Raw genomic sequence first — 16087 nt, forward strand, 5'->3', positions numbered from 1 at the left:
CTTGCCCTGCCTTCAGTGGACATGGAGAACAATGGATCACCGGCCTCTTTATAACAGCCCTTAACATATCACAAGCCTGTTATCAGGTCCCCCATCCCTCCAAATCTTTTCTCAAGACTAAACAGGCCCAGGGTTTTGAAGCTTTCCGCATAGGTCAGGTTATCTAAACCGTTTATAATTTTTGTGGCTCTCCTGTGGACTCTCTCCAAGTCGTCCACATCTTTCCTCAAGCGCGGTGCCCAGAATTGGACACAGTCCTCCAGCTGGGGCCTCACCGGTGCTGAGGAGAGTGGGACAATGACCTCGTGTGTCTTATGTACGACACTCCTGTTAACACGCCCCCGAATCATATTCGCCTGCTTTGCAGCTGCATCCCATTGCTGGACCGTGTTTAATTTGTGACCCACTGTAACCCCCAGAGCTTTTTCCGCAGCGCTACCACCTAGTGAGTTATTCCCCATTTTGTAATTGTGCCCGTGATTTTTCCTTCCTCGGTGACGCCCTTTGCACTTGTCTCTACTGAATTTTGACTTGTTGAATTCAGACTGATTCTCCAATTTGTCAAGGTCATTTTGAATTTTAAACCTGTCCTCCAAAGTGCTTCCCACCTCTTCCAGCCTGGCGTCATCTGCACATTTTAGAAAGCATTCTCTCCACTCCATTATCCACGTCATGAATGCAAATACTGGATAGCACTGGACCCCCGCAGGCCCCACTGAATCCGCCCTCCCAATTTGACAGCAAACCATTGATAACTACTCTCTGAGTAAGGTCTTTCAACCAGTTGTGCATCCACCTTACACTAATTTCATCTAGATCGCATTTCCCTAGTTTACTTACGAGAATGTCTTGCCGCACTGTGTCAAAAGCCATACTAAAATCACGATATATCACATCTACTGCTTCCCCCGGTCCATTAGGTCAGTAACCCTATCGAAGAAGGAAATTAAGTTGGTATGGCATGATTTGTTTTTGACAAATCCGTGGTGACTAGTTCTTATAACCCTATTATCCTCCAGGTGCTTACAAACCAGGTATTGAAGTGAGGCTGATTGTCCTTTAATTTCCCAGGTCTTCCTTGTTCCCCTTTGTAAAGATAGGCCATGAAACCACCTCCTGAACCCTCTCATCTCCCTCGTTAGGAGGAGCCCTTTGTTCCAACTGTCCCACCTCCACCTCTGTAGCAAGTAGCCTGGTGCCCTCAAGAGTAAGATCACTTGTCCCACAATGCTCGCTAGTGGCAGCTGCTGTAGCACGTCCTGGAGGATCGATGACCAGGGAGTGGTCAGCACTGTGATCTGCAGTGGAGAGCTGAATGTGTAAGATTCAAGGAACTGAGCTGGATACAGCCCGGGTGATTGGCAATGGGACTGGGGCATGAGGCGAGGGGCTGGTGGAGAACCATCTAGTCCTAGGAAGGATTTGAGGGTCACGCAGGGTAACTCGAGTCAGGGGTAGCAGAAGCTTCCTAAAAGTGGAGGGCCACTGGTGCCCAAACTGTAGCCCCGCCCCAAGCACCACCCCTTCCCCCTAAAGCCCCGCCCTCGTGCCACCTTCCCCCAAGACCTCCCCCCCCGCTCATTTTTCTCTGGCCTCTTCCCCCCATCGCTTGCCCTTATGGCCGGTAAAAAGTGGGAAGGCCATGGACCCCTGGCCTCCCCTGTTCCACACCCCTGCCTAGAGTAGCTGCTGTGGACTAGTTTTGAAGCCTGGAGAAATAACTCTCTACTTACCTCTGTCAAGATCCCCAGCAGCCATCTGGGATCATCAAACCACTTTATTCTCCGGCATCTTTGCAATTCTGGGGTGCAGCTGGCAGAGGAAGAAGTGAAATGCCATGAGTTGGTGTTCTTGTCCCAGCCTGACGAGAAACACATAGTACTAAACAACTTGTGAGAAAACCTATCATCCTGAAATCTTCACCCTGGTTTAGCTGACCAGTTCCTGGCTGTATCACAGACTCTGTGCTTTTGGGCAAATTACTTAGGCCAAGGTCATGAGTTAGATGCTGAAATACCTCTGAGGAGCTGGGCCTTAATTATGCTCGGTACCTCAGTTTCCCCCTCTGGAAAAGAAGGATGAGGACCCGGGGGTGCTGAGAAGTTACTGTTTGTGAAGTGCTTTCAGGGTTGGGAATAGAGCCCTGGGGCGGCATCTCAGCTGGTGTACCTGATCAGACCTCCGCTGACTTCAGGGGGCTATCAGTTTACACCAGCTGATGTGCCTGACTCCTGGTCTGCAACACTGTCCCTGGGTCATGTTGCCCGATAGCGGCAAGGAGGCAGTGTGGTCCGGTGGCTAGCTCCCTAGCATGGAGCTCAGGGTTCTAGTCCTCATATTGTCTCTTTTTCTGCCACAGTTGTCCCCCCTGTCTATGACGGAGAGAATAATCCTGACCTCCTTTGTAAAGTGCTTTGAGATCTGTGGTGAAAAATGATGATGATTATCAGGAGCTTGGACAAGCATTCATAGTCTGGTGTGTGGATGTTAAGCGAACTGCATCTCAGGTCCGTTTGAGGTTCACTTGTTTGCTTGTGAGGGGAGCATGAAAGGATTCATTGGTTGAAAACAACATTGCCAACCCCACATGTTCAAACACCAGGAGTCAGGCTCCCCAAAAATCATGAGATTGGCTTAATCAGGAGGTGATGTAAACATAGATGTGGTGGTCTTTCTATTGGCCTTCTGCTTTTTGGACCTTTAGGGTGCACTATGGGGTCGCATATGGAAGCTTTCTCCACAGCCATGAGGGATAGACTCTCAGTTTTTCTTTAAGAATGAAGGCTGAAGTCATCACAGAGTCATGTGACTCCAGGAGCTGGGGCTTTAAGAAAGCCAATAATTATCATGCGACTCATGAGAGTTGGCAACACTGTGAAAATCAAAAAAACAGCTTGGTGGGACTCCATTACAGGAGGACGCACACTTGAGACAAAAAGCAAGGGAGGAACCATAAGAAAAAGAACTTCACTGATCACCTTATAGATAGATTTCATGCACAGATTGTTAAGGCCAGAAGGCGCACATTGTGACCGTCCAGTGTGAGAGTTCTCCAACAACTTGTGATCCCCTTATGCTTAACAATCGGTCCTACCTTGTATTTAGCTTGGATGCTCTGGTTACCTTCTCCAGACCTGAGGAAGAGCTCTGTGCAACTCAAAAGCATGTTCCAAAGATATTGCCACACACCCCTTTTCTCTCTCTCAACGGCTTGATAAGTGGTATGAAAGCTTCGGGTTACTGTTCAAATGATACCTGAGCTTTACAGAGTGTGAAATCATTTGAGCTGAAACTCTGTTGCTCACTTGTGTGTCAGCCAAAGAGGCATAAATACAATGCAGCCAATGGTCCTTCCATGGTTCTATCTTAAATTCTTTCAAATGTGCTTCTTTTGTTAGGGAAAATATGGAGTCGGTGGTCACCATAGGAGACAAGAAGGAAGAGGATGTCGTATCCAACGGGACTGAGGGGAGGTATTCGATCACCGCGGCTGATTTCAGGTGAGCCAGGCGTTCAAGAACTTTCGAGTTCATCCGAAGTGGATCCCTTCTGTGCTATGCCAGGAGCGGGGCAGAAATGGTTTGATGTCTCACTTGGGCCATTCAGCATCTGGGTTCGGGTCACCAAAATAATCTCCAGTGTAAAGGAGGGCAGCTCCTCCTCTCATGCCCAGACCTGCCCCTAGTCCTACCTCTGCCCCCAGGACACCTCCTATGCCGAGTCTTGGGGGGAGGGGACAGCACAGGGCTGCTTATGGTGGCTCTGCGCAGGCCTATTGAGATTAAAATTTAGGGCCCTGGTCCATCATGTTTGCTGGGGCCCCACCCCTATTACAGCCCAGTTACAAACGATTAGAGGGGGGGCCTGAGCTCAGGGCCACAGTACAATTGTCCCCCCTTTTCCTCCCTGCTCTTGTCAGTTTTGGCTGTACTGTACGCTTGCACTGGAAGAATTTTTCCTCTGGTCCTTTTCCTCTCTGCATGTGTGTAGGGGCCCACATCTGCCTTCATAAAACAGGGAGATTGCCAGGTGACAAACATTACAAGGTCAGATCAAGTCTCCCCTTTTTCCCTAATAACAGTTTATGAAAACAAAAGTGGATTTTTAAAATCAAACGGATGTGTTCACCCTTAATGCTGCCAGGTTCTTCAGCCCACTTGGATCAGCAAACTGGTCAGTTTCACTTTTGTTTCTGGCCAGGCTAGGCTTTCTAGGGCTGGCTTACAGGTTAGCAAAGATAGGGCCTGATCCTGCAGGGCTCATGCACCTGCATAACTTTATGTGCTATGAGGAGTCCCAAGGAAGCGTAAAGTTAAGCAGGGGCATACGCCTTTGCAGGATCGGGGCCTCCCGTACACTCATTTTGGCAATTCCCACCTCTGACAAACCATAATTGATGGCAGCAGCAGCGTAGACATTAGTGCAGGCCGAGCTGAGGCATTTTCACTAGATCGTAAAATTCTGTTATGGATTTGCCCTGGTTAGTCTGAAAGCCCTGGTTCCACCATCCAGAATTCCAGAAGCTGCTACTTGAGCATTAGCTGTTAGCATTACAGGCCCTATGACACATAGTTAATGTACGGTAGCGTCCCAGGGAAATGTTTGAATTTCATGGCATCTGCACGGCTGCCGAGTCTCCCCCGTTTCTCTCCCCAAACTGCTGTGATTCTTCCAACAGCGAGGAAGTGGAAGCTGTCAGCCCTGTCCCAGACAGTGGGGTTAGGGGCAGGCTGGCGGGAAGGCAGTGTCTCCCCAACGGACAGGATCCCAGGATGCCACTGCTGCTTCCGGTCTGGCTGATGGGGCGAGGTGGGGGGTCAGCGCTAATAATGCCTCTGCTCCTTGCCAGCCAGTGCTGGGGTGTCTCCCCTGGTCCTAGGGGTGCTTCTCCAGGGCTAAGCCAAGGCTCCTAATCAGTGCATTGTCAGTGCTGCCTCCCTCTCCATGGTGGCTGGACAGGAATAAGCAGCAGTGGCCAGAATCTCTGGCCATGAATGAGACACTGCCCACCAGCCCACGCCACCCTACTCCCCACATTTCCTGTGATAGGACCTGCTGCCTCCTCCCCGCCCCCCCTCTGGGATGGGCCTGCTAATCCTCTATGAGCAGCCACCACCTCCCGCTGCTGGAAAAATTGCAGCATGGATTTATCTCATGATTTCCATGAAAGCAAAAGTTACACACGTTGGAGCAGTTTTGACTTCATCCAGTAGAGGACAATGGTTCACATATACACAAGCCAGTTCACAACAATACCACATGGGCCATTCCTCTAGCTCCATTCAAACTAAGGAATATTGAATTAAAAGCCTAACCATAAATCCTTCCTTTACTGTCATGGTAAGTGTGGTGTACTGAAAACTTGGTTAAAATTGTAGGCTGTCACTTTAAATTTCAGGGGGGTTTCTTGTGGGTTAGGGCGCTGTATAGGGAAGCATGCATTCTGAGTCTAGCAGCAGTCAGTCTGCAGCCATCCAGCCTCGAGTAAGGTGGGGTGAGTTGTTCTGGTCTGTTTTAGGAGCAGCCTGTTTTCTCTCTCTCTGGTTTTGGGTTCTTGTGTGTTATTGTTTGGAATTCTAAGCAATGAAGTCATGTTACATTGCAACCTTCCAGCAAGAGTATTTATGTTTTTATTTACTTCTCTGTGTGTATGCTGTGAATGTAACAGTAACTGATGGCTTTCCTGTAACATTTCAGGTCCAAAGAAACCCAGCATGCCTACGAAAATATCATTGAGTACGAGGGGAAAGTCATCACTACTCTGATGTAAGAGCCGCCTTCAAGGATCGCTCATTTCGTGCCATCCTTTTTCGCCCCTCTCCAATTCTAACTTGGCATCCCTGTGCGGTGGTCAGCTCGATAGCCTGGAGTCATTGCACCTGGATTCACCCACGCCCCGGAAGATGAAGTTTGCTCCCAGCATCACCCAAACCTGGGCAGGGTGGGAAGGACAACAGCCACGGCTGCCTCTTACTCCCCATTCCCTGTTGGTGTGCAGGGAATGGGAGAGGCCATCCCCTCCAATGGCTCAGAACCAGATACAATGCAGAGGGGGAATAAAGGTCTGGTTCAAATTTCCCTCCATTCCCTCCCCCCCGCCAACTGAAGCAAGAGAGAAGCAGGAACCAGCCTGTTACTCCCAGAATCACAAGCCATTCCAGGCTAGGCTGTAAGATTGCAATGCTGCCCTGTTTGTACAGAAGCCCCTTCCTTCTCTTTGCCTAAAATAATGTCACCTATGACATCTCTTCTTCTTAGTCCTAGCCCGGTGTAATAGCATTTCTGTTAATCACCTGTGCAGTGTAACAGCCTTTCTTTATAGCCAAAGAAGCTCAAATATTCTACACACGTTCCCTCAAGAGCTAGTTATTTATTGATCGCCAAAGCTGGGCATCCTTTTGAGGGTGAGGTATCCCCTTTTCCTTTTTATTCCTCTTTGTGAACAAAAGCCAATTGGTTGAATTTGCCGGATCCAAAATCTCCTCTTGTGAACATCTTTTCCTGGTAGCAATAAAGAGAATTATTCTTTAATGTCACGGTGGCACCCAATGAGTTACAAGGCACAAAGCATCTTCATAGATGCCCAAAAGAATTTCATAAACAGGAAAGAACTTCATGCGGGGTGAAAAATGACATTCCTGGCAACATGCAGAAGGCAGGACCAGCCTGAGATTGCCACAGGAAGGCTAGGATCAGACCTTCAGTCCTGGTGTCTCTCACACATTCCTGGCTAGCCTACAGGCTCAGCCTCAGTGGGAGTTTTGAGCGAGCGAGGAATCTAGGATTGGGATCTATCTAAGGCAGAGCATTGATGGAAGAGAGAGAGAAGGATGGTTTTTGTGGCTGAGGCGCTGGATTGAGACACAGGAAATCGAGGTGCAGTTCCCGGCTCTGCCCCAGAATCCTTGTGTGACCTTGGTCAAGTCACTAGGCCCAGATCCTCAGTGGTAGTTAGGCACCGAAATCATAAAACCATAGGACTGGATGGGACCTCGAGAGGTCATCTAGTCCAGTCCCCTGCACTCATGGCAGGACTAAGTATTACCTAGACCATCCCTGACAGGTGCTTGTCTAACCTGCTCTTAAACCAATGATGGAGATTCCACAACCTCCCTGGGCAATTTATTCCAGTGCTTTACCGCCCCGACAGTTAGGAAGTTTTTCCTAATGTCCAACCTAAACTGCCCTTGCTGCAATTTAAGCCCATTGCGTCTTGTCCTATCCTCAGAGGTTAAGGAGAAGATTTTTTCTCCCTCCTCCTTGTAACAACCTTTTATGTACTTGAAAACTGTTGAAAATCATGTCCCCCCTCAGGCTTGCAACCCCTCAACATACCTTTGAGAATCTGGGTCTTAGTTTCTCTGGCCAAGATATTTTAGGCTCCTGACGTCCATTGAGTTCAATGTAAGTTAGGAGCCAAAATGCCTTTGGGGGATCTGGGCCTCCATTCCCCATCGGTAAAATGGGGATAACACGTCGTTCTTTCTCCCACTGTTTGTCTGTCTTGTCTGTTCAGACTGTATGCTCTGTGGGGCAGGGACTGCATCTTGCTATGTGTGTGGACAGCACCAAGCATCATGTGGCCCTGATCTCCGTTGGAGCCTCTAGGGGCTGCTGGTATACTGTTAATAATAATGGGCTGCAAAGGGAATCACATGCCCTAGCCTTTTCTGGAGGATTTCAGCTCTGGAGGATTTCTGGATGAGGTCACCCAGATTGTGGTTTAAAGCAAGAACTAAACTGGAGGAGGTTCAATGTGCATCAGCCTGAACCACCCTCCACAGGGGAAATATTGAAATAATCTATTGACGCATATCAGTTCGGTGGGTTTTCCAGCATTTAAGGACCATGGGCCTCACTGTTATTTCTGTTCTGATGGTCGCTGCTCTCTAGAATGGGCCAGAAATTGCTTGTGCAGAGATGAGGGAAAGAGAATAATAAAGTAAGGTAACAAAACAAGAGATGTCAGGGCCTGTTTGGTTGGAAACCTGGCGGAGAGACGGTTCTGAAATGGGGAAGGGAGATGGCTTTTTATTGAGCAATAATACTTAGATGAAAAAGCTATAGATCTTAAAATGCTTCAGAAAAGAGTTAAATAGCATTACCCTCGTTTTACAGATGGGGAAACTGAGGCACCGCATGCAAATGGCTTGTGGCAAGGCCAGCCAGTGGCAGATCCATGGGGTCTCCTCAGCGCAGTCTAGTGCCCTATCCCCTGCCCCACATCAAACTGGTTCCCTTATTGCTAATGTGAATATTCCTAAGGCTGGACCCAGCTCCCCTCCAGGTGACCGGAAAGACTCCCATCGACTCCAGCAGGAGTTGGATCAGGTCCCTGAGAGTGGCTGGTGTTGGCACTTTCCTTGTTAGCTGCAGGTTAGAATGATTTCTTCTTGCTGGGCTGTTAATTAACCAGAACGCTTCTCATTCCTACGTGAGAGACGTGGGTTGTTTTGCTGAAGCTGAGATACGGGAGATTAGCTGCAGATGAGAGGCTCCGAACACCCTCTGCCAAGCATGCTTGGCTAATACAATATGCCAGCCCCACCCACCTAAGAACCTGAGCACACAAACATCTAGCCCAGGAGTATCCCCTCTCAGGGTTGCAAGTGTTTGCAGGGCTGGGCCGTTAACACTTAAAATCCTTTAGGGACAAAGCCTTTATAGCCTTCACCACTGCCTGGTTACCTCTCTCTGCTGGAGAAGAATGCTTTCAGTTCAGGTGGGGAATGGGGCTGGACTCAGCTGCAGGGAATTATGGCATTAAGGAAGGACTATAAGAGGGAATTTTGGGTGGCTCTGGGTTTGACTAGCTCTGGGGTTGGGGATGGGAGGGAAAGGCGATTTGGTTTGGAGTAACCTATCGTTTAGTAATAGTGGTACCTAGCCAGGATCCTACCGTGCTGCACAAACAGAACAAGGAGAGTCCCTACCTCAAACTTCTGTTAATCTAATGATAAGACAAGAGCCTACAGCCAGGTTAGCCTCATCTAGTTTAGTTTATACTCATTCCGCTCCAGCTTCATGAAATCCTCTTCCCTTAATGCACTGAGCTTAGGCTTGGAGAAGTTTTTTAAACTGCCCAGGGCTCTTTGCCTCTGCTTACACGGTCTCTCCTGCCACCCTCAAAATATTTCTTTCCCACCTCAGACCAATTGTGATATTCCTTGCTCTGGTTTAAGAGGGGAAACCTCTGGAGTGCTTGTAAATCAAACTGACTTCCTCACCCGTGCCCCCTCTGTTGTTGAATCACTGAGATGTTCCCAAAAGCTTCAGTCAAGATCACAGCCTCTTGGCGCTAGGAGCTGTATACACATGTGTGAAAAGGCAGGGCTTTCCTGGAAGAACTTTATGGGTGTTACACTGGCTGCACAGATTTGCCGTGCAAGCTTTGAAACATTTGTATTGGATCAAATTTCAAGTATAGGAGCACTAATGCACATGTAGCTATGGGGGGAAGCTGGATGGGTGTGTAAAATTCTCTTGCCTTTTGGCTGTGTCTATTTAAGTGAAGAAGGGCTCTAGATCTGTGGTGTTCAGAGCCAGATCCAAATTGCTCTGCAGTCTAGGGCTCTGTGATTCTGAAATTTTGGCTGGGGCCCACTTCCCACAGCATCAGAGCAGTTCTCAGAAGAACAAAAACAGCTACATGGCCCCACGCCATTATTTCAAGAGCGATTTGAAGTTTTTGTTCGGTGAGCAGCCGATTCAATCTACCTGGAGGCTGAGTCAGAAAAGGAACAAAGCATGTTGTTTCTAGATCACACCTCCTTTTCTAGACAGCAGAGTTTTCTGGCTAGGGCAAAGGACTAGGATGGGAGCACACTGAGGTTCTACTCCCGGCTCTGATGCTGACTTGGGCCAGTCACTTTATCTCTTTGTGCTTCCATTTGCCTATCTGTAAAACAGGGATCATACCTTCTTTAGGGGGGTGTTGACAGAATGAATTACTAAGGGACAAGCAGTAGTCTCATTTACGCCATTATTAATACAGAGTGACTCCACTGAATGTTTGTAAAGGGCTAAACAGAGCTGTAGCGAGACCAAATATTTTTTGTTATTCACCGATTCTAGAGGATGTGTATCGTCCAGCAGTGGAGAGGTAACAGGCTTTCCCCCACCCTGACAGCACCTCTGATGCCAAGATAGGTGAAGAAGCAAGAGATACACAGAAAGGGAAAGCTTTAGTGTGTGTTATCCCTGCGGCCTATGACAGCAGGAAACTTGAAATCTCCTTGTTTTCTCTCCCTGTATACTGTCTGCTTACATCGAAACCAGAACCTAATGTTACTGGAATTAGGAAATGTTTTCACCCAGGTGATGCTGCTGATGTCTTCAGTAGGTGGCAGCCAGGAAATCCAGGGGCCCAAATAGAATATAAACACATGGCCTAGCTAGTGTCAAGAGAACAGTACTACTTCTGATAATATATAAAGTGCCCTTTATCTGAATGTTATGTTCATGGGATGCAAACAGAGAAGTCAACAACTTAAAAATACTCTTGCTGAAGGTCGCAGCATAACAGAACTTTATTTCTGGGAAATCAGAGCCAGAACACACTATAACCCTAAACCAGAGAGAGAGAATTTAGGCTGCTCTCCAAAACAGAGAGAAAGAATACAGGCTGCTCCCCAAAACAGAGAGGCATGACTTCTCCCACCTTACTCTAGTCTCGCTGCTGTGAAGTCTAGATTGCAAGCTTCTCTAGAGAGCCCCCTAGCCTGCAAGCAGGAGCAGGAAGCCCGCCACCCTGTGCGTTTAAAGTGACAGCTTGCAATTTCAATACCATTTTCAATACACCACACTGAAGATCTTAAAGCATGTACTAGTATAACAAAGAAAAGATTTTTTAAAAATCCAAGAGCTTTGGAAAAGTGAACCCTATTGCCTCAGGACCTAAGCCAGCTTCTGATTATTGGGGGTCAGGAAGCAACTTTCCCAGAGGGCAGTTTTGTATCCCATAACTGTCTATTGCAGGGTGTTTTGCACCTTCTTTGGATGCAGCTGGAACTGGCTGCTGTCAGAGACAGTCTACTGAGCTAGATGGACCCTGGGCTGATCCAGTCTGGCAATTTCTCTGTTTAAGATTTAAGGGTCCCAGTACTGCAATGAGGCAGGTGAGCTCCCCACTTTACAGGTGACAAGAGTCATGCACAAAAATTAAGTGCCATGCCTACATAATGAGTTCGTGGTAGGAACGGAGATGGAAACGCAGACTCCTGATTCCCAGTCCCGGGCTCTTACCCCTAGTCTGAACTGCTCTCCCAAGCATTCCTAGCCTAGGGATGCTCACAGATTGCAGCGTAAGCACTGAATGCTAGGTAGACTTCAGAAACCAGATCCTGGAGTTTATTGACAACTCCTTGCTCAATGGACTGTACCTCAGATTAGTCATTTAGACTCATAGACTTTAAGGTCAGAAGGGACCATTATGATCGTCTAGTCTGACCTCCTGCACAACGCAGGCCACGGAATCTCACCCACCCATTCCTGCAATAAACCTCTCACCTATGTCTGAGCTATTGAAGTCCTCAAATCATGGTTTAAAGACTTCAAGGTGCAGAGAATCCTCCAGCAAGTGACCTGTGCCCCACGCTGCAGGGGAAGGTGAAAAATCCCCAGGGCCTCTGCCAATCTGCCCTGGAGGAAAATTCCTTCCCAACCCCAAATACGGCGATCAGTTAAACCCTGAGCACATGGGCAAGACTCACCAGCCAGACACCCAGGAAAGAATTCTCTGTAGTAACTCAGATCCCGTCCCATCGAACATCCCATCACAGGCCATTGGGCCTATTTACCACTAATAGTCAAAGATCAATTAATTGCCCAAATCAGGTTAGCATTTACACTGCATAGGCATTTTAGCTCACGTTAATGGGCCGTGGGGAGGAGGGGTTGTGGGGAAGGAGGGGTCCTCTTCTTTTTACTTCTTGGTTTCAAAATAACTTATAAACACCACGTCTGTAATGAGTAACCATAACACTGGTTCATCTTTGCACACATGGGCCGAGCACCAGTCACATGCTGTCTGCAGTGTTGTAGCCCTGTTGGTCTGAGGATATTAGAAAGGCAAAGAGGGGGTGAGTCGTAGCTTCGATTGGACCTGCTTCTGTCGGTGAAAAAAACCCAGCTTTTGAGCTTCTGCAGAGCTCTTCAAATGCTGGGCTGCTAAGGGGGCATGGAACAGTGATTGCTCCATTCATTAGTATATGGTTTTGATGCAGAATGAAGAAACTGGTGTAATCTGGAATGAATGATGAGAGCCCACCGCACACAAAAGGAGAATGACCCTGGTGCAGCCTGTGTGTGAAATTGCTTTCAGATCTGTTCTGTAGGATAGTAATCATAAGCACATTTCGCCTGGAGAACACAGGGAATCTTACTTGAAGCTCCTCTTCTCTTCCCACACTCTTTCGTGAAACTTTGCCTGCCTGAGTCACTTGTTGCAGTGGCCCAGTGAAAATGGCCTGACTTAATGCTTGTGAGGTTGCTTTCTAGCTGCTTGCTTGGGAGGCAGTGTGGCCGTAGGTTAATCCTGGCTCTGCTACCGAATTGCTATATGACCCTGGGCAAGTCACTTCACCTCTCTGTGTGTCCATTTTCTCTTTGTCTATTGAGACTGTAAAGTTTTTCTGTGCAGAGACTGTCTCTCACTGGATGTCTGTTCAGCACCTGGCACAGTCGCGGGCAGTGAGCCCTGATCTCAACCGAGGTGCTGTGGTGATACAGGTAGAGACAGAAAGTCACCCATCCACATTAGCAACTGATCAGATGGCTCACCGACATTTCTGAGCACAGTCCTACAAAGAACAAAGGGAATCTATTGCTGGAAAATCTTAATTGGATTTTAAGCCCCAAAGAGAGAAAAGTGAGGTATTATCTGACACAGCTAATGCGTGTTAAGGGTTCATTGTTATATTTCTTGTTTACCTTGCTATGCTGGCTGATAGGGAATGAGTTCTCGGCTGTATTGCCATAATGAGGATATCTGATCTCTGGCTGATAGGGCCAGCAAGCTGTTTAAATGCCGGCTGACAACTCTGAACAGGATGGCGACTTCTCACTGTGCCCAGGCACTAATGCCATCCAAAGCCGAGCACCCAGTGAACTGTGGCCCACGGCTCAGAGATCCTGATAACATTGAGGTGACCCCTTGCTCTGACAGTGGGTGATAAGCAGGCTCTGTGAAGGTCCTCATGTCCATCCTGAGGTAATGAGTTGTCAGCATCATTGCAATCTGGCTATGCAAAGGGGGAGCTGGCTTCTCCTTATGCTGTAGGCCAAGGCTAGCCATGTTGGAGTGACCATACAGGCTGAGGGGAGGTTGTCCCATGGAGAATTCTCTGCAGGGTCATCCAGACCCATGAGCCTGGCTCTCTCTTGTTAGAGGGTGTCAGAGGCCTGGCCGCAGTCCGGAGGAATTCGAGCTGGCTCCCTCCTAGCGCTTCTGCTGCAGGGTGGTCAAACTACCACGCCCTGCTTCCCCTGAGCAGAGCTGGGCCTTTAACACATTATCTCCAGCCCTCTGGTTCTATACTTACTTCTTGACTGAGTTAGCAAAGGCCACATCAATTACACGGAAACAAACCACGAGCCACAGCCCATGCTCACTGTAACCGCACGGGCTTGAACAGGGAAATCAATGGCGGGTAAGTTGAGAGTAACATCTGGCAACAAATCAGAAGTGGCTGTGTTATACTTCTGCGGAGGATGGGCTTCAACTTCCCACACAGGTTCCACAAAGTAGCCCACTCTCTCACCCTCCTCTGTAACAAGGAGGTGTGGCCCATAGGTGCTACCAATCCCATTCACATTGGCCCAACCAGCACGGCACTTGTAGGCGACATCCACCCTTCTTCTCCCAGTCTGGGTCTAACACACACACACACAGAGGAAGGGGAGGTTAACAGAACTGGTCGACATCTTGTCATTCCTGATTGTCCTTTGGACAAAGATATTAGGGGAGCGGGTTATTGTTTGTTGTTATTACTACCCATGATTGTAAGGTGCCCATCACCGCAGTATCAGGGCATGTCTTTAACCCTCAACTGGTCAGATAATTCCCTACTATGATGAAAAGTAAATGCCTGGTCCCATGATGCTGAAGAAGAGCTGAGGTCCAGATACCACACTTTTAGGACCTAATTCAGCATTGCATCACTCCAGTTCTACACCAGTGTGAACTCAGTGGGGTAACACTGACATAACAATGGGGGGGGGGGGAGCAGACTCTGTACTAGAGTTGTGCTTTAGCAGCATCAGGGAACCAAAATGTAAGGGGTGAAGGAATCAGAACTGTTTCAGCCAGGTTACAATTTGATCCATGGGCCCAGTGAAATCTTCACCGTGGGATGAGCATGGAGGACTTTGTGTACGGTGGGAGAGGGGCCAATGAGGGCGGTAATGACGAGAGAGAGGCCTCAGAGCCCTTTCCCAAGCACTCATTTTAAAATACAATTATACTTATTTAAGGACCACAGGCGAGGGGGGAGAAAGTCACTAAACTGCAGTCTACAGAAGAGCTCTGTGCAAGCCCGAAAGCTTGTCTCTCTCACCAGCAGAACTTGGCCCAATCAAGGCGATTACCTCACCCGCCTTCTGTCTGTAATATCCGATCAGTGCGGCTATAACAACATCGCGTACAACAAACTACAGTGGTATATTTGTGTCTACTACTCCCTGACATACAGGTCCCTTAAGCAGTGTCAGTGCTGCCCCCTAGAGGTAAGAGGTTTAACTGGAACAGCTGTAACCGCAATGACAAGACACACGACTGGTAGAGAATCAAGCCAGTGTCCCGATGGCTTGAAGTTACAGACCAAGGGGCACTCACAGGACAGGTGCTGTACCCCTGACCAGACAGTCACAACTCCAGGACTAATGGTCTGTACAGTTTATAGCGAGGCTTGTGGGAGGATCCCAAAGCACTCTATAAAGGTTAAACAACTAGAAATTCAGCATGCCCCCCTCCCAGGCCTTGGATGTCAGCTGTAATTGCCACCTTACAGATGGGAAAATGGAAATGAAGAGAGGTTAGGATGACCTGGCAATGACAGATCCTTCAAGAGAACCCCTATGGACCTGGCATCCCACCTCCTGCTCTAACTGTGGTCACCATTTCTATTCAAAGTAGCTGAACGATCATGATGTCCTACAGCTGGCTGGCGCCTGTCATCGGAAGGATGCGAAAGTTACTCTGCAGAAGACATGTACTGGAACCACTGCCAAGTGCCACTGAAATGCAGCCACCTCAGGGGTGAAACACGGGCGATTCCTAGTACATCTCTTCCTCCTGCAATGCGCGTGTTGTGGTGGTCTTATGTGAAAACCACAGCATTGCTGTCTGCAGCAGGAAGCTCATTTCAATGCTGTCAGGACACTGGAGAGTGTATTGGATGGTATAATTCTACACTGGCTAAGTGAGGGCTCGGGGGTGGGGGTCAATCCTCTAGGTGACCTAGCCCATCTTTTCTATCCCTAACAGTTCCGATTACTGTATGTCTTGGCTAATGGCCATTTGACCATCACCTGTACTGTGTGTGGGACAGCATCTGTAGACAGGCATGTAGTAAACACGTGCATGCTTCAGCAGCTGTACCTGCGTAAAACAATAACAACAACCAAGAGAACCCAATCAGGACCCCAGTGTGCTAGGCACTGTCTGGACAAAGGCAGTGCCTGCCCCGGATTGCTCACCGTCTACGATGATGATGTGACACAATGGGCAGACAAATGGGATGGGATAGAGGACGAGGTAACAGGAAAGGCAGGTATGTTTTCATAAATCAGCAGCTTTAGTCCTTGCAGGAGGCCACCAATGCCAGAGGGTCGTGATTTTGGGGCATCAGAGCAGAGGCAGGATCAGTGCAGAGTGGGTGTGAAGCCTTATCCCAGTTTGAATATGAGCTGCTTGTCCCCTTGAGCAGCATAGTCGCAGTTACACACACACTGCCTGGTGGCGTGACCTGAAGTGGATGTTCCACGAGGCTGATTTAAAAGGGATGTGTCTCGCATAAATCTCTACCGCCCTTAGTCTCTGGCTGGCTGATGGGCGAGAACTCCCGTAAGTGGATGGTGTAAACTTGAG

The 16087-nt window shown here is 48.4% G+C and overlaps 1 protein-coding gene across 1 annotated transcript in view; it reads left to right on the top strand.

Annotated features, from left to right (window-relative positions):
- PDZK1IP1 (PDZK1 interacting protein 1) overlaps positions 1 to 6531 on the top strand; it is a 22287-nt gene extending 15756 nt beyond the window's left edge. Inside the window, exons 3-4 of the mRNA XM_048861502.2 lie at positions 3399 to 3500; positions 5698 to 6531. Coding sequence (XP_048717459.1) covers positions 3399 to 3500; positions 5698 to 5770 — 175 coding nt within the window. The 3' untranslated portion in view covers positions 5771 to 6531. The remainder of the gene's footprint in view (positions 1 to 3398; positions 3501 to 5697) is intronic.
- Positions 6532 to 16087: the final 9556 nt, after the last annotated feature.

The sequence above is a fragment of the Caretta caretta genome, chromosome 8, assembly GCF_965140235.1.
Source record: "Caretta caretta isolate rCarCar2 chromosome 8, rCarCar1.hap1, whole genome shotgun sequence".
Taxonomy (NCBI): Eukaryota; Metazoa; Chordata; order Testudines; family Cheloniidae; genus Caretta; species Caretta caretta.